Source organism: Neophocaena asiaeorientalis, unplaced genomic scaffold (assembly GCF_003031525.2).
Source record: "Neophocaena asiaeorientalis asiaeorientalis breed wild unplaced genomic scaffold, Neophocaena_asiaeorientalis_V1.1 scaffold254, whole genome shotgun sequence".
NCBI lineage: Eukaryota > Metazoa > Chordata > Mammalia > Artiodactyla > Phocoenidae > Neophocaena > Neophocaena asiaeorientalis.
Window position 1 is genome coordinate 4,432,254 of NW_020174705.1, and position 23,909 is coordinate 4,456,162.

General features: G+C 47.1%; 1 protein-coding gene across 1 annotated transcript in view; it reads left to right on the forward strand.

Moving 5' to 3' along the window:
* The first annotated feature begins 5,676 nt into the window (after positions 1–5,676).
* LOC112409347 (uncharacterized) overlaps positions 5,677–23,909 on the forward strand; it is a 572,027-nt gene continuing 553,794 nt past the window's right edge. Inside the window, exon 1 of the mRNA XM_024759376.1 lies at positions 5,677–5,962. Within this exon, the coding sequence (XP_024615144.1) occupies positions 5,753–5,962 (210 nt within the window). The 5' untranslated portion in view covers positions 5,677–5,752. The remainder of the gene's footprint in view (positions 5,963–23,909) is intronic.

Here is a 23,909-nt window from a genome sequence, read left to right on the forward strand (position 1 = left end):
TATCTATCTGTTTGTATCATCTTTAATTTCTTTCATCAGTGTCTTACAGTTTTCTGCGTACAGGTCTTTCGTCTCCTTAAGTAGGTTTATTCCTAGGTATTTTATTCTTTTTGGTGCAATGGAAAATGGGAGTGTTTTCTTAATTTCTCTTTCAGATTTCTTATCACTAGTGTATAGGAATGCAATATATTTCTGTGCATTAATTTTGTATCCTGCCACTTTACCAAATTCATTGATTAGCTCTAGTAGTTTTCTGGTAGTGTCTTTAGGATTCTCTATTTATAGTAACATGTTATCTGCAGTGACAGCTTTACTTCTTCTTTTCCGACTTGGATTGCTTTTATTTTTTTTTCTTCTCTGACTTCTGTGTCTAAAACTTCCAAAACTATGTTGAATAATAGTGGTGAGAGTGGACAACCTTGTTCCTGATCTTAGAGGAAATGGTTTCAGTTTTTCACCATTGAGAATGATATTGGCTGTGGGTTTGTCATATATGGCCTTTATTATGTTGAGGTAAGTTCCCTCTATGCCTGCTTTCTGGAGGGTTTTTATCCTAAATGGATGTTGAATTTTGTCGAAAGTTTTTTTTCTGCATCTATTGAGATGATCATATGGTTTTTATCCTTCAATTTGTTAATATGGTTTATCACATTGATTGATTTGCATACACTGGGGAATCCTTGCATTCTTGGGATAAACCCCACTTGATCATGGTGTATGATCCTTTTAATGTGCTGTTGCATTCTGTTTGCTAGTATTTTGTTGAGAATTTTTGCACCTATGTTCATCAGTGATATTGGCCTGTAGTTTTCTCTTTTTATGACATCTTTTTCTGGTTTTGGTATCAGGGTTGGTGGCCTTGTAGAATGAGTTTGGGAGTGTTTCTCCCTCTGCTATATTTTGGAAGAGTTTGAGAAGGATAAGTGTCAGCTCATCTCTGAATGTTTGATAGAATTCGCCTGTGAAGCCATCTGGTCCTGGGCTTTTGTTTGCTGGAAGATTTTTAATCAGAGTTTCAATTTCAGTGCTTGTGATTGGTCTGTTTATATTTTCTATTTCTTCTTGGTTCAGTCTCAGAAGTTTGTGCTTTTCTAAGAATTTGTCCATTTCTTCCAGATTGTCCATTTTATTGGCATATAGTTGCTTGTAGTATTCTCTCATGATCCTTTGTATTTCTGCAAGGTCAGCTGTTACTTCTCCTTTTTCATTTCTAATTCTATTGATTTGAGTCTTCTCCCTATTTTTCTTGATGAGTCTGGCTAATGGTTTATCAGTTTTGTTTATCTTTTCAAAGAACCAGCTTTTAGTTTTATTGATCTTTGCTATCATTTCTTTTTCATTTATTTCTGATCTGATCTTTATGATTTCTTTCCTTCTGCTAACTTTGGAGTTGTTTTGTTCTTCTTTCTCTAATTGCTTTAGGTGTAGCATTAAGTTGTTTATTTGAGATGTTTCCTGTTTCTTGAGGTAGGATTGTATTGCTATAAACTTCCCTCTTAGAACTGCTTTTGCTGCATCCCATCGGTTTTGGGTCATCGTGTTTTCATTGTCATTTCTTTCTAGGTATTTTTTGCTTTCCTCTTTGATTTCTTTAGAGATCTCTTGGTTATTTAGTAGTGTATTGTTTAGCCTCCATGTGTTTGTACTTTTTATAGTTTTTTTCCCTGTAATTGATATCTAGTCTCATAGCATTGTGGTCGGAAAAGATACTTGATATGATTTCAGTTTTCTTAAATTTACCAAGGCTTGATTTGTGACCCAAGATATGATCTATCCTGGAGAATGTTCCATGAGCATTTGAGAAGAAAGTGTATTCTGTTGTTTTGGGATGGTTGTCCTATAAATATCAATTAAGTCCATCTTGTTTAATGTATCATTTAAAGCTTGTGTTTCATTATTTGTATTCATGTTCGACGATATGTCCATAGGTGAAAGTGGGGTGTTAAAGTCCCCTACTATGATTGTGTTACTGTCAATTTCCCCTTTTATGGCTGTTAGCATTTGCCTTATGTATTGAGTTGCTTCTATGTTGGGTGCATAAATATTTACAATTGTTATATCTTCTTCTTGGATTGATCCCTTGATCATTATGTAGTGTTCTTCTTTGTCTCTTGTCATAGTCTTTATTTTAAAGTCTATTTTGTCTGATATGAGAGTTGTTACTCCAGCTTTCTTTTGATTTCCACTTGCCTGGAATATCTTTTTCCATCCCCTCACTTTCAATCTGTATGTGTCCCTAGGTCTGAAGTGGGTCTCCTGTAGACAGCATATATATTTGGGTCTTGTTCTTGTATCCATTCAGGCAGTGTATGTCTTTTGGTTGGAGCATTTAATCCATTTACATTTAAGGTAGTTATTGATATGTATGTTCCTATTCCCATTTTCTTAATTGTTTTCGGTTTGTTATTGTAGGTTTTTCCCTTCTCTTGTGTTTTCTGCCTAGAGAAGCTCCTTTAACATTTGTTTTAAAGCTGGTTTGGTGGCGCTGAATTCTCTTAGCTTTTGCTTGTCTGTAAAGCTTTTAATTTCTCCATCGAATCTGAATGAGATCCTTACTGGGTAGAGCAATCTTGGTTGTAGGTTTTTCCCTTTCATCACTTTAAATATGTCCTGCCACTCCCTTCTGGCTTGCAGAATTTCTGCTGAAAGATCCGCTGTTAACCTTATGGGGATTCCCTTGTATATTATTTGTTTTTTTTCCCTTGCTGCTTTTAATATTTTTTCTTTGTATTTAACTTTTGATAGTTTGATTAATATGTGTCTTGGTGTGCTTCTCCTTGGATTATCCTGTCGATTTATTTATGGGACTCTGCACTTCCTGGACTTGATTGACTATTTCCTTTCCCATGTTAGGGAAGTTTTCAACTATAATCTCTTCAAATATTTTCTCAGATGCTTTCTTTTTCTCTTCTTCTTCTGGGACCCCTATAATTTGAATGGTGATGTGTTTAATGTTGTCCCAGAGGTCTCTGAGACTGTCCTCAATTCTCTTCATTCTTTTTTCTTTATTCTGCTCTGCAGTAGTTATTTCCACTATTTTATCTTCCAGGTCACTTATCCCTTCTTCTGCCTCAGTTTTTCTGCTATTGATTCCTTCTGGAGAATTTTAAATTTCATTTATTGTGTTGTTCATCATTGTTTGTTTGCTCTTTAGTTCTTCTAGGTGCTTGTTAAACATTTCTTGTATTTTCTCCATTCTGTTTCCAAGATTTTGGATCATCTTTACTATCATTACTCTGAATTATTTTTCAGGTAGACTGCCTATTTCCTCTTCATTTGTTTGGTCTGGTGGGTTTTTACCTTGCTCCTTCATCTGCTGTGTGTTTCTCTGTCTTCTCATTTTGCTTAACTTACGGTGTTTGGGGTCTCCTCTTAGGTTTCAGGTTCCTGGTTTTTTTTGGTGTCTGTCCCCAATGGGTAAGGTTGGTTCAGTGGGTTGTGTAGGCTTCCTGGTGGAGGGGACTGGTGCCTGTGTTCTGGTGGATGAGGCTGGATCTTGTCTTTCTGGTGGGCAGGACCAAGTCTGGTGGTGTGCTTTGGGGTCTCTGTGAATTTAGTATGATTTTAGGCAGCCTCTCTGCTAATGGGTGGGGTTGTGTTCCTGTCTTGCTAGTTGTTTGGCATGGGGTGTCCACCACTGGAGCTTGCTGGTCATTGGGTGGAGCTGGGTCTCAGTCTTGGATGGAGATCTCTGGGAGAGCTCTCGCTAATTGATATTACATAGGGCCGGGAGGTCTCTGGTGGTCCAATGTCCTGAACTTGGCTCTCCCACCTCAGAGGCTCAGGCCTGACACCCAGCCGGAGCACCAAGACCCTGTCAGCCATACGGCTCATCTGGTGGTGCCTGGCAACGTGCTCCCGGTGTTGAAAGTGGTGCCATCTGTGAAGTTGCTCGCAGGCCTGCGTGAGATGCCTGCCATTGTTTCTGCCAAAAGCCCCTGACCATCTGTTTTTATAATTCAAGTTAGAGTTTTTTTCACTTGACCTAGAACTCTTTTGCTTCTACAGATCAAGTAAGAATTGAATATGCTTGCCATCTATTTCATTTCTAGGAACACTGGGCTCAACTGGCCACTGCTACAGTTCTGTGTGAGTCAGACTTTGCTGACTTCTGCTTTGACTCTGCCCGTGACCTTGGTGGTTGAGAGCCACCTCTTGACCTCTGCCACCCTGGGATCCAGTGCCCCCCCCACAACTGCATTTAGGTTTCCCAATTCAGTGGCAGCAGTTCTCGCCATAGGGTGCCTTGGGCACATTGCTTGCCTTCCTTACGCCGCTGTCTCCTCCTCTGTATAGTGGGGATAATAACAGGGTTTTATTTGTGCTGGAACAGAGGGAAGAGATGGAGAAGAGAGGAAGGGGCTGAAGCAAGAAGGGGAACATGTAGGATGCAGAGAACCTTGGGCAAGATCAGATCCATTTACTCATCCAACAAATGTTTCTTGAGCACCTACTGTGTGCCACCCACCATGATAGCTTTTAAGGATAAAATCACAAACAAGGCAGAGGCAGTGAGTGCCTGCTGGGGCTTAGTGGCAGAAATAATTTATCGAGCAATTGCAGCATGGTCTCAGCTCTTGGTTGGGGAAGCTCAGGACATATAGGAGCCTGGCGCTCAATGAGGCTGCCCTGGACACTGGGTATAACCTGTAAATGTCCAGAATATACCTCCTGGCTCAACTCATTACACAGCCGAGGAGGGAGCCCCATCTTGGTGCTAAGGGCATGTGCGGGGCACACTCAGAGTTATCAACCCATCACTCCAAAGTAGTTCTCAATGTCTCCTCCCTTTGTCCATTTGCACTGCTGCTGTGCTGAGTCCCTGCAGTGGTCCTCTATCTGGTCCTGCCCTGCATGCCTGGTCCCCAACAACCTCTCCACCCACCACACCACTCTCCACTCACCTACCCTGCTGCAGCCACACAGGCTTCTTGCTGCCTCCCTCTCAGCCTCTGGGCTTTTGCGTGTGCTGCTCCCTCTGCCTGAACACCCTTCACCTGGCTGAGAACTACTCATCTTGTGCACCTCCATTCAGTGTTCACTTCCTCTGCCATTCTCCCAGCCCCAGACCTTCTGAGGCTCTTCTGTTTTAGGTTCTGCATCCCCAGCACATTCCTCTGCAGCCTTTTGCCCCGTTGGCAATGTCAATCAATCATCACCTTCCCCCCCAGGCGCTGGGCTCCACCGGGCAGAGGCAATGCCTGCCATGGTCACCATTGTAACCCCCTCCCGCATTGCCATGCCTGGTTCATAGCGATGCTCAATAAACATCCTTGATAGCTAAGCACAGCTTTGAAAGATGGTGCCTTTGTATTAAGCACATCATTCTCCAGGCCGAATTCTCCTTGTGTTTTGAGCAGCTTCTGTTTTCCAGCCACATCCAAACCATTCAAGATGCAAAACAGTACTGAGGGACCAGGGTGTCCATCCTCGCAGGACGTTGGAGAAGTGGACGTCTGCTTGTCCCTACTCCCCTCCCTTCCTTGGTCAGGGAGACCGTCTGTGTGCGAGCTGCGGGCCAGGATTTGCCTGAGCGAGCCTCTTCCACGCGTGCCCGCGGTGCCCGCGAGCAGCCAGCAGGTGGCGGCAGAGAGACAGGAGTGGTCAACAGAAGAGCCCAGCTCAGAGCTGAGCCGCGCGAACCCACCGAGCCCGCGCTCAGAAGCCAGATCTCCCACCGACAGGCCGCTGGCTTCGGAAGGCTGCTGGGTCCTTCCTCTCTCCCAAGTGCAGGCAGAGCCCCCCTGGAGCTATGGCCAGCCCTTCCGGCAGCCCCGAGGACACGGGCAAGCTCAGAGGCAGGGATGGCCGGCAGAGGCGGGAGGAGGAGGATGCCCCTCCGGAGGAGAAGAGGTTGAGGCTGGGGCTGGAAGGAGGAAGCGTAGCGAAGGAGGAAGGAGAAGGCGCGCCACGACTGGGCAGGGAAGAGACCGGCATCCAGACAGGTGTTGAAGACAGAGGTGTAAGTGAGCGGGGGGCGCAGGAGGGATGGGGCTGGGGGGTGGGCAGGGATGCTCCCCGTCGGCGGTCAGGTCTAAGTTGATAATTGGGCAGCAACTCTTGTGGGTGGGCGGGCACGGTATGACAGCTTGTGGGGACCTCCTGAGAAACTAGATGCTCCGTCGTTGGTGGCAACTCCCTTCTTGTTTATGTAGGATCGACTTGGTGATTCTCCAACGACGTCGTCGCTGGCTGGGAGACCCGTGGGCTCTGCGGTTGTCCAAAAAGGGAGGGGGAGCGCTGTGTCCTGGGGGCGTCCAGAAGGGAAAGGAGGCGGGGGTTTACTCTGAGCAGCCCTCACTCTGCACACCCCATCCTGGGCAGAGCTGTTTTAGACGTCTCTCTGGGACTTTGCTGGTTGCCTTCCATCTGGTAAGGGGCTTGGGTGGGAAGTACCGGGCACAGGCTCTGCAAACCCTCCCCTGTCAGCGTGTGTGCCAGCAGCAGCTCACCAAGCCCCTCACCTGCCCCATGTCTTCCTGTCACTGCTCCCCAGGCTGGCTGGGCAGGGAGAGTTGAGAGAGAAGGCAGGTGGCTTCCAACCCTGAAGTCACTCTTCTCTCCCCAACCCTCCAGAGAAGGACAGTGAAGCAAAGTTCTGTGCATCCCCTTGGGTGCTGCCTAGCTCTGGTCCCCGCTAGCCGAGGGTACGTGTGCGGGTGATTTGTAGCATATGTGCGTGGGTATGTGAGTCACCAGGTGTGTGTGGGATGGAGCTCCATGGCCAGCTTGACCTCCCCGGCCACTGCTTTCTGCTTCCTCTTCTGAATCTTCCAGTTGTGACCTGGCTGACCTTACATTTGGGGGTCACAAGTTTCTGGAAAACAGATGAGGACTGTCTGGACAGCTGTCCCCATGGTGAGGGCAGCCACCTTGAGAGTTTTAAATTGACAATGGGTTTGACCTTTTTGTTTCTTCCAAACGTTTTTATTCTTGACCATTTGCTTGGCTGAGCTCGTCTTAAAAATTTGATTTGTGACTAGTGAGCCCCACAAGGGAGAGGTCCCCTTGTTTCTCCTGAATCCACACAGGCGGCAGCAGCCTGTCTCCCGTTCACTAGGCTGCATCAAAGCCCGGCTGACTCCCAGGTGCTGCTTCAGAGCCCTCACCTACCCGTGGCTGTGATTGTTCAGATCATGGGCCACCTGGACACCAGAACCAGGAGAATTTCTAAGATGCCAGGAGAAGGATAATATTTATGGAAGGTTTATTGGGACACATCGTGGAAAGAGTGGGATGGGGTGTGTCGCAGTGTGGTGAGAGGAGAGATCCCAGGTCTGAGACACAATTATGCGGGCCGTGCAATGCTGTGAAACTTCCACTGTCAGAAGCCCTCCCCTCCTCCTGTCACCTCCCTCTTTTACGTGGAACTTTGCCAAAGACCAGGACACCAGAATGGAATGAAGTGACTAAGTGCAGTGGGATGCTTAGGAATGTGGGTTTGGAGCTGGTCTACTCGGGTGTGAATCCTGGTTGTGGCCTTCCTTAACTGGTGACTGGGGGCAAGTGACTTAACCTCTCTGAGCCTTAGTGTTCTCAGTGGTGCAAAGGACATGTCAATAGGCCCTGTTTCATGGGGTTATTGTTCCTGAGGTTAAGTGAAGGTTATCCATAGAAAGTACTTAGCATTGCAGCTGGTGTGTAGTATGTGCTCAATGAATGTGATTTAGTGCTGAAATTCTCTCTGTGCACCTTGCTTGCAGCCATGTTTGGTTCTGGGGGTTCATTACAAGAGATAAGGACCTTAGGCAAGACTCTGCATGGTAAATGCCTTTTGGAGGTTAAAGGATTTATGTGCAGAGGATGACATTTTTAAAAGGCAGAAACACCACTGAACTTTTTGGTTCATGAAGGGAAGTGTGGATACCATGGTTTGAAGGATTATGTCATAACTGGACAGAAATCGTCCTTGTTTTCTGAAACTGAATACGATTCTCTCCTTTTGGGACACCTGGATCTTCTGGGAACAGTGGCTCCTCACGGAGCTGGTGTCTTGGTTTTCAAGTTTAAAGGCTGGCCAAAGCACAGGCTGCCCAGAATGCCCACCAGACAGATTTCTTTTTTTTTAGTTTCTATAGGAATATTCTCTTTAAAGAACCTAGAAGCAGTTTCAGGCTGGTGCCAGGAGCAGCAGCTATTTCTTTAAGGAGGAGAGCCATTTCTTCATTCACAGACCACATTCAGATGCATCAAGAAAAACAGAATGCTTTTTCATGGGATTTTGTCCGTATAGACCATTAGCTTGGCTGAAATGTCAAAATCATCTTTGTTCTTTAATAGCAGATTATTTTTGGATGTAGATCATTTTGGGCTTTTCTGTGCAGAAGCTTCATGGGGAACACCGCCCTGTCCATGTTGTATCTAGATGTTTTTGAGGATAAAATACCCTTTCCCATTACTGTATCCGGTGCTCTGGATGGTTGAGGTTTACATGTGACTGGTTGTCCCTCAGAGTGGCTCCTGGGCTCGGCTCTTGTCTTTAAGAAGGGTGTTGCTTCCTCTTCTGGCTGCTAGGGGATGCTTTTAGGAGCTAAACTGGAGCCCCAGGATACCTCTCAGAACCCAAGTCCTGCTGGATGTGCGGTGGAAGGAGGGTGTGTGACTAGTGAGGGATGACCCTCCACCAGGGATCAGAAGTTTTACAGAGTCTTTTTGCCCGCTCCAGGACCAGTGATGCTGAGAGGGTATTGAAGAACTGGTCCTCCCAGAGCCTTTATTGATTCCTTTAGAGAGACCCCAGGGTGAATCTGACCCACAGCTCTTCCTGGAAGGAGAAAAAAGTCTTTCCTGTAGGTAATTGGTTATCAACCTCAGGTGTTTGTTCAGCTTTTCCCAAGACCAGGCAGCTTGGCATAGATTTCTGAGTTGTTGCTGAGCAGAGTTGAGCTTTCAAGGGTAATAACTCATCGGAATCCCCAAAATCCCCTGATAGACTGTCCACTCAAGAGTCCCTGGGGTTGAGACTAGAGCAGAAGGTTGTTGTCAGCATGGGGCTCCCTGTAGGAGTGAATCCAGACTGTAGGTCTTTCCCCTTCTTTCTGGTGATGGTCTGTACCTGGGTATCTCAACTTTGGCACTGTTGATATCTGGGACCAGATCATTCTCTGTTATGGGCAGCTGTCCTGTGTATTGTAGGGATGCTTAGCACCATCCCTGGCCCCTACCCACTAGATACCCTACTCCCACTTGCGACAACCCAAAGGGTCCTCAGACGTTGCCTGTGGTAGCAGGAGAAGGCAATCAAAATCACCTTGGCTTAGAGCCACGAGTCTACACTTGCAAAAAATATTTCAGAGTGTGGGTGTTGAGTTTGGTTCCCTGCTGTACCACTTATGAGCTGTGGCCTTGGGAAGTTTATACAACCTCCAGGGGCCTCAATTTCCTCATCTATAAAATGGAGATAATCTCAGTGACAGGTTATGTATGCATTCAACAAAACAACAAGATAATAAATAGAAAATGCTTGGAATAGCATTTAGACCCAGAAAAAGCACAAAACAAATGGTCATCTCTGTTTTTAATTATTTGGGTGACTCAGACTCCGTCCTCCATCCCCTTATCCATTGGTGACATGTAACGGGGGATACCATCCACCTAAACCTCAGATTGGATTCGGGTAGCACCTCAGCTTTCCGCATGGAACTCATTGGCATCCCCCAATTTCCTCCTTGGTTCTGGAGGTGCAGGATTCCAGGGAGCATGGGTGCGGGTAGGCAGGCCAGATGGCAGGAGGGGTTCACTCCCACAGTGGAGAGGTCCAAAGCTGGCTGCCGAGACAGGGCGTTTGGACCAACATCTGGGTTTCAGGATTCCTGTTTGAGCACAGCTGGACTCCACAGGGTGGAAGCTCTCTCTGCTGAGATATAGATATTTCCCTGGTAACGATCTCTCAAGCTGACATGAAGACATGGCCACCCACCGGAGTGCGGTGTGTCTGCCACAGCTCTTCTGTAATTTATGAGGCAAGCATCTGTGGAACGCTGTGCTGGAGAGGGAAATGGCAGGAGGTTTTCTCGTCCTCCAAGGGCCAAGAGTGGGGTGCAGGATGGTGGAGGGTCCTTGGAGGAGGAAGAAGGCATGGACGGTATTCCTTTCAGCAGGAACAGAGAAGCACAGGCTGCATACTGGACAGTTCAGACCCCTCAGCCCCTGGGGAGGTGGATGCCTTTGTGTCTGGAGTAGTTTTAGCTGTGTTGACCTTGGCTTTAATCATTTTAGAAATATTTAACCCCAGCGCTGGCAAACTGGAGCTTGATTTGGGCTTCTCAGCTGGAAAGAGTTGGACTGCAAGCCGGTGTCGTCCTAATTTAAAACATTTCAGCAAGATGGTCATTGTCCCTTTGGGTCCTCTAGAACATGACTTGGAGCTCAGGGAACACGAGGGAGACCATTCTGGGGCCTGGGACAGGAGTCTTTGCCAAGGATGCTTGTGGCCTGGATGATGGTGGTGGTGGTGGTGGAGTTGGTGTACCTGAATTGAGGACCTTGAGTTGTGAACCTTATGAGATACATTTCAAAGGATTTAGGATCTATTGGGTATTGGGAATGAGCAAGATGCAGAGTCAAGTTGACCTCCAGAAAGGCAGGGAAGACCATAAGTTTGATTATGGACTCTGGCTGACGTTGCTCTGAGATCCAGGTGGCAACATCTAATGGGTAAATGGGTCGGGGATGGAGATTCAGACTTGAGGGTCATCAGTGTTGATGGTAGTTGAGGCCAAGAGGACACCCGAGATTGACTGGGGAAAGAGAGGAGTGGCAAGAGAAGGGGCTTTACTATAAGCCTGGAAAGTCTTAATGATGAGAGGAGAAGAATCCATGAGAAAGGTCGGAGGACCAGCAGGAAGAGAATGTGTGGCTCCACAGACAGGAGAGGGAGAAAGACAGGAGTCATTTGTGTTGAAGAGAGCCCATTGGATTTAATATGTTCATTGGCTCTTGCTGGAATTTTAATAGAGGCCAACTGGGGGGTGGAGTACAAAGATTCACCCTAAGTTTGGACACTCTAGCACCCAACCATGGTGTGTGCAATGAAACAAAGGACACTCCATGGTCTGGACCCTCTTGCAAAACTATAGTTTGTGTGTGTGACTCCAAAGCCTCTGTCCTCTTAAAACACTCAGCTGTCACTTTTCCATGCTACCTTGGAAAAGGACCCAGCCTTGGTGGAGAGCCCTGACCTGGCTGTGTTCCTTGGCACAAGACAGTGTCATGGGGAGACCCTCACCTCTCTACACTGGGGGCCACTTGCCTTTTTCATTCCAAGTATTTGAGCAGCTTCTGTGGTGCCAGGTGCCAGGTGCCAGGCTAGGTGCTGTTCTACAGGATGGATCAGTTCCTGTTCTCCTGGAGACCCTACTCTAGTGGAGGAGACAGATTCTGGTCCATGGGCCTAAGCCACCTCTCACCTGTGTTTGTAAATAAAGTTTTATTGACACACAGCCACACCCATTTACGTGCATATTGTCTGTGGCCACTTTCCTGCTACAGTGGGAGAGTTGAATAGTTGGAGCAGAGACTGTATTGCCCACAAAACTGAAAACATTTACACTGAGAATCTAAGGTGCAGGGTTTTGCACCCCCATGGTGTCCCATGGGGACATGAGTACAGCGGCCCTTGAACTGCACACAGTTCTGAGCTGGGTTTGCTACAACTACCCACCTTGTGGGACCCCAGAGGAGATGGAGTCAGCTCCCCTACTCTCAACTTTTTGGGTCTTTGGTGTCAGGGGAAGAACTGAGATTCTGAGTGGGCTTTCCTTATCCCTGTGGCTGGGCACCAGGCTAGTGCTGTCTGACTTTTGGATGGGGGCAAGAAAGGAGGGAGGGAATGGTGACTTGGTGGCCCCCTCCTAAGCATCTCTCTAAGATTGGTCCCCAGTGAGTGTTCAGGGTCCCACTTTGCACAGCTGCCAAAATCTGGTGAGGTCAACCTTCTTGGCGCTGCGACTCTGGGGTACAGAGCCTCCAAATCACTAAGAAGAGAGAGAAAAGAACGGTGTTTTTTTTGCAAGCACAAGAACTTGGATTATTGAAATTAACATTTACCCCAAAGTTTTATAATGTCTGGGCATGCATATTTAAGCATCTGCCTCAAAATCTCTTGCTAATAAGCAGATGGTGCATTTAATTCCCCCCTTTATTTTGTTCTCTGAGCAATACACAGCTTCCTGCACTGGGTTCCTTGCAAGCAAACTGCACATGGAGGTGACAGTACTTCTGACCAACAGCACAGATCCCCCGAGAGGCCACTGAGAGCCCTGTACTTGTGGGGCTGCTGTGAGGAGGAGCTGGCCTTTTCCCTTATCAGCTCCAGCGGGAAGTTGTCAGGTTACTCACAAGTCCACAGGGCTCCTGCCTTTCCTTCTCCAGAGAGTCTCAGCTGCATCTGAACCCTAGACCTCACTGGCCAGAGGGCCAATGTCCCAGGCAGGGTGCAGTCTGAAGTGGGAGGGGGCCTGGGAAAAGCTGCAGGGGAGGAACTCCAAAGAGTGGGTAGAGGCAAACAGGCAGAGAGAAGAGCTGGCATGCAGAAGCAAGGACCTTGAAGGCACAAAGGAGAAAGGTGGATTTCCAAAAACAGAGAGAAGAGTAGACACTATTAGCGTGCTCCAAGTGTGGCTGGGTTTTGTGAATTTTGCTTGTTTCCTTCCCCCTGGCTTATCTCACTGTGTTCCAGGATGTCATAGAAACAGGCTCTCAGGGGTTCTGTGCAGCTCCCGGTTCCGAGGGTCTTTGGGGAACGAAGGGGCTGCCCAGTGGGTTCCCTTGGCTCTGTGGCCCCTCCTGCCTGGTCCCTCCACCCTTGACTGTGTGCGGACCTTCCTTGCCTTGCCTGTCAGACCTCCTTCTGGGAGAAACCTGGGCAGGGCTTGTGTCTTTGCTGTGGGGCTCTGTCTTGCATCTCTGCATAAGGAAGTCTTTGTGACTTGGAAACGTGTTGGCTTAAATTGGAAGGCGTGTGATGCCTGGGAGGGAAAATCTACTGCCCTTTTCATTTTTTGTTTTGATTCCGTGTTCTGTGTTGTCCTGATGGAATGGTGAGCCCTGGCCTCTAGGAATCAGGCTGGATGAAAGCATCTACATGGTCTGAGTATAATTCCTTGGCTTTTGTTCTGCTTATTAGCAATACACATTGTTATTTGCTCATTGTAAAGAATTTTAGCAGTACAAGTATATATAAAACAAAAAGCAAACAACTCTTTTATCTGCCTCTCTTCAACCTTGCTTCTCAGAGGTGACACCAGGAGGGGAGGGGTTGACATATACCCTTCCACACCTTTCTCTTTGTAGTCAAGCATATATAGTTGCACATAAATAGTTTAATCTTTTTAAAATAAAAATGGGATAATGCTCCATTTACTGTCTGGAAAAGCTTCCTTTTCACTCAGTGATGTGTCTTTGGCATCATCTCATGGTGAAACCTGGGCTCCACCTTGCTCTTAAGGCAGTTATTCTGCTGTGTGGATGTACTGTAATTTATTTGGCCGACCCTAGATTGATGGGTCTTTGAATGGTTCCTGCTTCCTCCCTATTGCAGATGGCATTGTGATGAATATCCTGGCACACATGGCTTGGGGTTCTGTGCCTGTGCTTCTCTAGGAAGTTTCTAGGGCCAGGATATCCAGGGGCAGAGGGGGATCTGTGCTGAATTTGCATCCTGGTTAAATATCTCCCTGCCTCCCCAGCCCCACAAGACTCACATGTACCATCCTCTATAGGGGTCATCCTCTGAAGCCTGAAGGGCACTGGTCAGATGGCATTGCCCTCCTCACTTACACTGGGGTCAGTCTACACCCTGCTGCCCCTGGGGGCCCAGCTATCTCACCAGCTCCTCCTGGCAGGACCCGGCTTCTAATGGTGGCAGGTGGCCTCACCCGAGGGAAAGTTCACTTTCCCAAACATATTTGGTTATGTTACTGTAAGTTCCAAGGTTGGCATGTGCCTCCTCCAGACCTTGTTGCTTCCCACCTGTGTGCCCTTGAGCAAGCCATTTCAGCTCTCTGACCTCAGTTTCCTCAAATGTAAAATGGAGATAATACAGCAATGACGGCTGCCTCCTTGGCTGTTGGGAGGATTCAAGGAAATGACACCACTGCTGCGATGTTTGGCTTGTTGTGCACGTTCAGCCAGTGCTGGGCAGGTCATTGCTGAGTTTTCGGCATGCTGGTCTGTGGCTTTACCAGGGGTATGTTTTTTTGCGTCGAGTCCAATGCCAGGCCCTTAGTAGCTGCTCAGTAAATGCTTAGTGAGTGATTGGCAGGGACGGAGATTGGGGCGGACGCAGCGAGAGCAGACGAAAGGCAACGGGCTCATCAGTGAGCCGCCAGCTAGTGGGCTCCAAGGTGAACCTCCGTCCTCAGAGCGCCTTGCCCCTTGCTATACTTGCCAAGCACACAGGGCTCTGCTGTGTCTTCCAGGCCAGAGCCCAGGCAGGTGCTGGTCAGTGTCCTGGTGCATCAGGGCACCTCCAGCCCCAGCTTGGTCCTGGATGCCAAGTGGCCTCCAGGTGGCCGGGACTCTGCTGTTTCTGAGCCCAGACACAGAAGACAGGGAAGTGGGGGGAGGCAGCACCCACAATTTGGCCCTTTCTTTCCCCTTTGCTTTGAACCCTGCGAGGCACGTGGGCTTATATGTGTGCATGTACGTGTGTGTGCCTGTATTTTGGTGTTTTTGTGCGTGTGTGACCTTCTCTTTGAGTTTCCAAGTCTTGGGTTGTTTGTGCAGGACTAGGGTTGCCAGATTACATGCAGGAGGTCCAGTTAAACTTGACTTTCAATTTAACATTTTTTTTTATATAAGTGTATCCCAAAGCAATATTTGGGACATACTTACACTAAAAAATAATTCGTTGTTTATCTGAAATTCAAGTTCGAACGGCATCCTGTCTTTTTACTTGCTATGTCTGGCAATCCTGTGGGGGGTTGTGGGTATGTGTTGGTGTATCTCCACATGAGGGACTGTCTGTAGGCACCAGGATAGGGATGGAATGGGAAGACCGTCCAGGGCCGCTTAGTGGCCCAAAGTCTGTGGGGTTGGATGCTCTGGTTCCTGGGCCTGGGCAGTGCTCCCCAGCACCCACCTCCCCCTGCCACCTCCATTGGTTTCTCTCCCATCCCTCTCTAAACACAGGGCAAAAGCTAACCCATCCACCCTTGTTTGGAACACAGTCGCCCATCCAGACGAGATGCAGTGTGCCAGATGGCTGCAAAGCTCTCCCCAGCTCCCTCTGCAAGGGGCCTGCAGATGAAACGGAAGCCCTCGTCTGCACGGCTCCCCCTTCCAGAAAAGCCGGGCCGACAGACACTCCTCCTTCCTGGCGATTAAACTGCCCCGTGTTTTGCCAAACAAATAAAGCCCTTCATTTCTACCATAAACTTGTTCACACGCGTGGGCTGATTGATCCACCAGTGTGCCTGATTCATCAGGTCTCTCGCTGGTTGGGACGAGAGGTTCTTCTCTCAGGCCCCAGTGAAGAACTGCCTAATTTCCATCTGAAAGACTCCGTAGAAACCAACCACAGCATTGGAAGAAAGCTGCCTCTTCCCCCTTAGCAGGTTCCTCGTTTTTCTTGATATTTGACTGTGATTCAGGGGGCATTTCCATCTGGCTGGCTGGGGGCTGTCAAGGAGGACGTTGGACTTGGCCTCTGAGTCCACTGCAGCCCTTCATGGGAAAAGCCAGGAAGGAACCTTGTCCTGTGTTACTCTTAAGTCTTTTACTGAACTCGTTATAGACAAGGTCTCTTTCCTTGCAGCTCATCTGTGAGGCAGGTGCTGTGATCATCTGCACGCTCACTTGCTCTCTTTAGTGTCTTTCAAACTCCTGTACACATGCTATGCTCTTTTCTGCCACAGGGACTTTGCACATCCTGCTCTCTCTGCCTGGAGAGCACTTTCCCTCCCCCCTTCACCTGGTAAACATCTCATCTGCCAGCTGAGTCACCACTGCCTCAGGGCAGCCTGGCCACACTGTCACAGCAACTCCTGTTACCTGTTCTTATAGCACCAGCTGTCTCTCTGTTTAGATTTGGCCCAACTAGAGATAACTGTTTCTTTGGGCATGACTCTTTGATGAATATCTGCCTCCTTCTACACTATGATCACCATGAGGGTAGGGGCCATGCTTGTTCTTGATTCCCATGTGTTTCTGGTGTTTAGCATACGTTCAGGTAGAATTTGATTAATGAATGAGGCATACCCATTTTACAGATGATGAAACTGAGGCTCAGGAAAGTTACACAATTTGCCTGGTGTTATGCAGTCACTCAGAGGTGGGGCTGGATTTGAACCCACCTGGTTGGTCTCTGGATGCATGCTATTAACCACTTAACTGTGGTAGCTCTCCAACTGCAGAAGTGAGAGAGATTATGCAGGACATGTGTTGCCAGAATCCTAGGGGTCCTCTAGAAGGTGATGTAGGAACATATCTGCCTATGGACCTTTTTACTGTTGCATAGAATGCCCCATTAGGCATTGCATAGAATGCCCCATCTTTCTGTCTTACCCTTAGCAAAGGCCTTTGTAATATTTGAAGAGCAGTTGTCTGTGTGGGAGGATGGACCCTATATCATATTTAGATCTCGTGGTCTGCCTGGCCCCCTGATCTTCTTTAGCTTTAGTTATGCAAAATCCACACTGTCTCTTTTGGTAGATGTTCAGTTTCTTTTCCCTCTTCAAGTTTGCTTAAAACTTGATTCCACAACTGAGGCCTGCTCCCTATCCCCATCCCTTACCCAGGTTGACTTGGATTTTGTCAACAACTACTCCAGCCTTTGGTGAAGGCCAGATTGAAGGAAAGCTTTAAAAAAGAGGATGTGTGAAGAAAGTGAAGCTACCTGATGGGTGGGCAGTCACTAGGGTCAATCCAAAGGCTGGAAGAAGGGCTGACTTGGAGGATTGGAGGAGTCTCAGGGCTGAGGGTCAGGTCCAGGTTGACTAAAGGGGCTGAGTCTGCTGGGGTGAACTTCGAGTATTTAATAAACCCTTCCTTCTCCTCATGGGTGGGGAATAATTGATGAGACTGCTAAATTTGATGGGGATTAAAGATCCTGTGGTGGAATTTACCTAGAATGCCAGCAGTGTGACACCACCAAGGCATTGATGATTGATTGCCCAGCTGTCATCAGTTCATCAGCCTTCAGTTCTAGCCGTAATTTGCATTAATTATCAATGCAAGTTTTTACTTTCCTAGTCAATAAAGGGGGTGTTCAAAGAGCAGTGACCGAGGCTGGGCACTACGCAAAATGATGTGTATTTCCTGGGCAAGCTTCTTGCCTGCTCAGCCACAGGTGGAAATACATCCTAAATAATGCATTTGGTTCTTTAGAGGGCTCTGAATAAATGGCAAACAGCTCAAGTCCATTCCTCTACCCATCCATCTACCCACTCACCCATCCATCCATCCATCCATCCACCCATCCACCCATCCACCCAACACTCCCCACCCTCCCTCCATCCATTCATCCACCCAACGCTCCCAACTCTTCCTCCATCCATCTATCCGTCCATCCATCCACCCAACCCTCCCTCCCTCCCTCCCTCCCTCCATTCCTCCATCCTTCCATCTGCTTGTACCTGTGTTCATTTATTCAGTAAAGACTCATTAACCACCTAGTAGATTCTGGGAAGGCACCTACTCTAGTGGTTGAGAACACAGGCTAGTAACCAGGGCCTGGTGGGGTTGGGTCCTGGTCCCCACTGGCAGAGTTGAGTGACCCAGCATTTTTGTCCCTTCTGCCAAAAGTCCACAAGATCTGGGAGTGGCTCTTTTGGGAGGGGGCTGGTAATGACGGTTGGCCTTTACCCTTCATCACACTCCCTGTGTGGCATCTGGAAAGCCTGTGCCTCAGTCTCCTGTCTGGGGAGTGGGGTTAGGAGTACCAAGCCTGCTTCCCTCCCAGGACTGTTAGGAGGATAAATGAGATGGTAAGTGAGGGCCCTTTGAAAATGAAAACATTCTATTTGAATGTAAAGTGTTCTGTGACTGATATTTTCTATCCTGTGAAATCATTGTTGACCCTGAAAATGTCTATTCAAAAACTGAACGGAGTAGGGACTTCCTGGTGGCACAGTGGTCCAATGCAGGGGACACGGGTTTGGGCCCTGGTCTGGGAAGATCCCACATGTCACAGAGCAACTAAGCCCATGTACCACAACTACTGAGCCCATGTGCCACAACTACTGAAGTCCACGTGCCTAGAGCCTGTGCTCCGCAACAAGAGAACCACTGCAATGAGAAGCCAGCGCACCGCAACGAAGAGTAGCCCCCGCTTGCCACAACTAGAGAAAGCCCGTGCGCAGCAACGAAGACCCAACACAGCCAAAGATAAATAAATAAATAAACAAATTAAAAAACCTGAATGGAGTTAACCCTTCCTCCCTATCTACACTGGGGGAGGGAATCTGTCAAAGATTGTTGTTGCTATTTTACACACGGGGAAAACTAAGGAAGGTGCAGAAATGGGACCAAGACCCCGGACTCCTGACTCTGTCTGTGTAGGGTCTTAAATGGGTGAACTGCTTCGTATTCTTTCTACAGGGTTGCTCTGTAAGAAATATCCCTCATCTAATATTCAAAGGGGGACCTGAGACAGTTTCTAAAAACAAAAGTGGCTGTTGGGTGGGTTCAATTATCTCTACAGCTGGGACGGCTCTGGGGATGAAGCAAGAGGAAACATCTTTGGAGTCAGAGGGATTTGGGTTTGACCCCAGATTTTGACAGTTACAAGCTGGGAGAACTTGGGCAGGTTATTCAACATCTCGGAGCCCCAGTGACCTTGGAAAATAGGATGCATTGTATTAAAACTTGTAGGAAGACTCCCACCTGGCCCCTGTAGGTGGAGGGGTGACCAGCAGGGCAGGGTTTGAGTCTCACAGGTGCTCTGACCGACAACACCCAGTCATTCCTACAAATGCTTCCCTGGCAGAGTTTTCTACGTATCAGGGATCATGCAGATGGGATGTTAACACAGTAGTCAGCACAGAAATCAACACTTGTGGGTTTATTTTAGCGCCTTTTTTGTTGTTCTCCATATTTCCCCAACCCTTAGGAGCATCAGAATCACATGGGAGAGGGTGTTTATTAAATATACGAATTCCTGGGGCTCATGCCCAGAGATTCTGATGCTTAGGGGCTCACCCTGGGTGTATGGTTACAAAAGCTCCCAGGTGAGTCTCCTGTAGCAGGGCTGGCTCTGCCTCGGGGACCCAGTTTGGGAACCAGTCCTTGGTGCTACTTTGTCTAAATGTCAGGGTGGGCTTTTCTACTCCATCTCGTATTATCCTCATTTGTATTCAAGCCTGTATCTTCCCCCTGGACTGTAAGCTCCTTGATGTCAGGATTATCTGTCATATTTGCATCAGTGAACCAAGGTTTCCACAGGTGCTCCGTGGAACAGCATTGCTTGCTGAATGGGGTCAGGCTCTAGGGAGGCGTGTGTGTATGTGTATGTGTGTGTGAGTGTGTGTGTGTGATGTGAATCTTTGTTAAAAGAACCTTTTTGTTTTTCATTTGCATTTTCTGTGAGTCAGTGTGATTTACTCTAATGGCAGCCAGTGCAGCTTAAGCAAGGCTTTGTCCTGAAATGGAGCAAGGTTATAGATGGGCAGAGCAGCCAAAAGCAATTCCTTGGAAAAGCTTCAGTGTCGTCCTCACTAATTGAACTCAAATTTTCACTTCCGTTTAATACCACCATGAGGGCCATGTTGATTCTCCTGTGGAGTGGGTACTATCAAATTGCCTGTACAAGTGTATGTGAGTAACTGGGATTGGGTTTGGGGATGGATGCATTTCATCTGTGAACAAAAACAATGGGATAGGTGTCATCATTGGTTACCACCATGTGTGAGATGGGACTTGGCATCCAAAGGAGGAGGCTCCTTTACATCGTCAACCTTGATCAAACTGTTTCTGAATTCCTCACACACACAGTCAATACCATGATTGGTACTGATTGGATAATACTTCAGTTTCTTCCTATGCTGGGTAGGAAAATAAACTGTAGAAACAACTTCTCAAGGGTCCTTTCTTTTGTATCAGGGCTTCTCAGAATGCTGGCCTTAGAACACCTGTGAGGGAATATCTGAGGTGGTTTCTAGACCTACAGTTTCCAAGGTCCCACCTTTTTGAATCAGAATCTCTGATGCTGGGATCACAAAATGAACTGATAACTCAGGAAGTTTGTAATCAAGTAGGGAGATCAGAAGTGTATATGAATAAGTGTAATACAGAGTAGATTAAAAAAACAATACCTTGATTTTTAAATTTTTTATTATTAAAAAAATTTTTTGGCCATGTTACGTGGCTTGTGGGATCTTAGTTCCCTGACCAGGGATCGAACCCATGCCCACTGCAGTGGAAGCACGGTGTCTTAACCACTGGGCCACCAGGGAAGTCCCTACCTTCATTATTTTTAACAAAATAGGTGTTTAAAAAATTCAAGGAATACAGAATAGTATAAGAGAGAAAGAAAAATCACCTCAAATTTTACCACCCCAGGAAATAAACCTCCTTACTATAAAGTGAAAATCATCCCAGACTCAGTCTGTATACAGATGGAAGGGTGGCTAGAGAGATGGACAGACACTTCTGATCAGACAAAATGGGATTTTTAAAAAGAAAAAGTACTACATTTACTTTTGCATAAATGTAATTGAAGAAAAAGAAACTGAAGTGAAACTGAGGTACCTGGAGATGAGTGTAGGGTCCAGGCTGATGAGGAAGGCAAAGCAAGAAGGGTGGTGAGGTTGTGAAGAGCAGATTTAGAAGGGAGGAGGGGGTGAGGGAGGTGGGAGACAAGCAAACATAGCTAGAGTAGGAATTTTAGATCTTGAGACCAGATGGCTTTACAGTGATGATGAAGATCAAAGCGGGGGCATTAGAATGAAGCTATAAAGCCCCTGTTTGAGGCTGGGATGCATAGATGCTCCCTGTGAATGTCTGCTCATTGATGGTGAGAAATGTGAGCATCCTGGCCCTGCCAGATCTTTCCTAGGGACTCTGTGCTCTATTCTTGGGGCGTTTTTATCACCTGGCTCAGAGCAGTGGTCCCCAAAATGGTGTTCCTTGTACCATGACCATTCTATGTAAAATGTTCATGGGTCAAGGATGAAATGAAAAACAACTGGGAAAATGTTGTGGGAATGTGCACATTGGTGAAAAATTGCTCTTTATCCTTTCTGGGGGATTGTTCTTTATTTTGAAGTGATGTCTGTTCTGTTCAATTTTATTTGACACTTTTGGATTTTTTTTCTTTTCTGAAATGCTATGGGGTAGAAATGTCTAATACTTACCCATATCCAGTTCTTGTCTCCTTCTTGGTAGTGGGAGGATGACACCCCCTTCCTCCATTTCTCTCGATGGGGCGGGGGGAGGGATGTGACTAGTATTGGCCAATGGGCTGGGGCAGAAGTGCAATGTGTCGGTTCTAGGCTGGAGCATTTAACACCTAGTGCGTGGTCTTCTGGCTCTGTCTTCATTCTGCTGCCCTGACGGGTGATGGAACCTCTGTTAAGTTCAACGTGGAAACAGAATCCCTTCCACCCTGCTCCTTGACATGGAATGCACATGAAGCGTGAGTGAGAAAAGGAACTCCTAAATATCCTAAGGCACTGACACTTGGGGGTGGTTTGTTATTGCACCAAAACCTAATCCAGGTTGATTGATTATGGTAGTATTTTTTTTTGGGAGGGGGTGAAATTTGTAGCTTAAAAATGTCCTTTCTTAACCTCACCAACCCTCCAAAAAAGGGGGAACGTTATGTTGGTTCCCAAAATTAAAAAAATATTTTTTGGCTTATGAAGTAGAACAATCTGGGAGTCAAGCGTAGAGAAGCACAGTGTGGAGTATCTACAAGCCCAGGTTATTTCCCTTAGCCAAGTTGTGGAGAATTTCTGTCTTTCCTATTCCACATTCCAGGGACTCTTTTTCATTTAATATTAACATATTTGTGTTATTATATTTTTGGCTGCATTGGGTCTTCGTTGCTGTGCGTGGGCTTTCTCTAGTTGTGGTGAGCGGGGGCTACTCTTTGTTGCGGTGCGTGGGCTTCTCATTGTGGTGGCTTCTCTTGTTGCAGAACACGGGCTCTGGGTGCGTGGGCTTCAGTAGTTGTGGCACGTGAGCTCAGTAGTTGTGGCTCGCAGGCTCTAGAGCACAGGCTCAGTAATTGTGGCACACGGGTTTAGTTGCTCTGCAGCATGTGGGATCTTCCTGGACCAGCGCTTGAACCCGTGTGCCTCTGCATTGGCAGGAGGATTCTTAACCACTGCGCTACCAGGGAAGTCCCTCCAGGGACTCTTGAAGAGACTTTGGTAAAATGTTACAGCTTAAATGGTGCTGGGAGCTGCGGACCACCCTGACTCAGTTCTAGGGGTAGAATACCTTCCTGCTTCGGAAGGAGCTTCGTGCCCTTGTGATAGTTCAACCCTTTAGAGGGATTCTGTACTAATTACATTAAAACATGGCCATGGCTTCTGCTTCACCTCAGTCACACAAACACACCCTGTCAGATTTAGTGCAACTGATTCCCAACTGTCACTAAGGACAACATTAGATTATATTTTTTCCAGTTCAACTGAAAGAAAATTGACAATAAAATGCTGATCAATATGTGCAGCTCAGGAAGTACAGCCTGCTTTGAGATGCAGAAGTGTTTGTTTTAAACATCTGTACTCTTGAGTAAAGAAAAAAAAATCCATCCCTCTTTTCTAGAGGGGGAAGACTGAGAGCTGGGCTTAGCAACAGCTTGACCGTTGGAGTCTGAATTAAGCCAATAAAATAGATGTTCCCCTGGATAGAAGGGTGCATTTCTGCTTTTCTGGGGACCATGCTTTTATGGTGAAGTTTGCTCTCTGTCTTTGGTGGTGTGTGTGTCTCCGGGTGTGTGTGTCTGTGGGTGGATGTCTGCATGCAAATGACAGTGTGTACCTGTGTGGGTGTGTGCAAAATTCCCATGTGAACCTCAGCTTTGCGGGAATCTTAGGGCCTTGAGTCCAGTGGATGCCATTTTAAGAAAAATCACTCAAAAACGAGACAGAAAGAATTGAAATCAGATCCCAGCTTTAAAAGCCCAGGTTTGTAGGCAGCTCTGGATTTTCTTTGTTTGGGATTCTACCTGCCTCCACATGACATTTTTGCTTCTTTTTTAAATGATCGGAATCAAAGGGTTAAAACTGATCATGAGCACAAAAGAGTAGATAGTGTATGATTCTCTTTACATGAGGGTTTCTCAACTGAGAGAGAGACTATTGACATTTCAGGTTGGATATTTCCCTGTTGGGGGCTGCCCTGTGCAGGAGTTCTGTAACAAGGGGCACGCATGAGGTTCGAGTTGAGATGGAGAATCACGGTGAGACTGAGGAATTTGGCCATAGTGTCTTGAAGATACCCACAGTTTCTGGAGTCCTGACTGCACTTCTGTGGAATCAGGACTGCGTGGAATTCCTAGTTGCCACCTGTCTCCTGTTCATTCAGCAAACATGCAGGGAACCACTATGTGCCTAGAACTTGCCAGGAGAGGAGAAGAAAAAGATGATTGAGACATGGATCCATCAGAGGTCACTCTACCCTAACACAAATCAGATAAGAACACAGGGTCTTGTGGGGTAAGTGCCTTGATAGACCTCATCCTGCAGGCTATGTGAGAATGAAGGACTTAAAAAAAAATTACACACGACAATGTATTGCACTTCATATATACAAATGTGATTTGTGTTAACTCTGTAGTATAATTATGCCCATATTCTTAGCATTATTTTTTAAATTATTTTATTTTTTTTGCGGTACGTGGGCCTCTCACTATTGTGGCCTCTCCCATTGCGGAGCACAGGCTCTGGACGCGCAGGCTCAGCAGCCATGGCTCACGGGCCCAGCCGCTCTGTGGCTTGTGGGATCTTCCCAGACTAGGG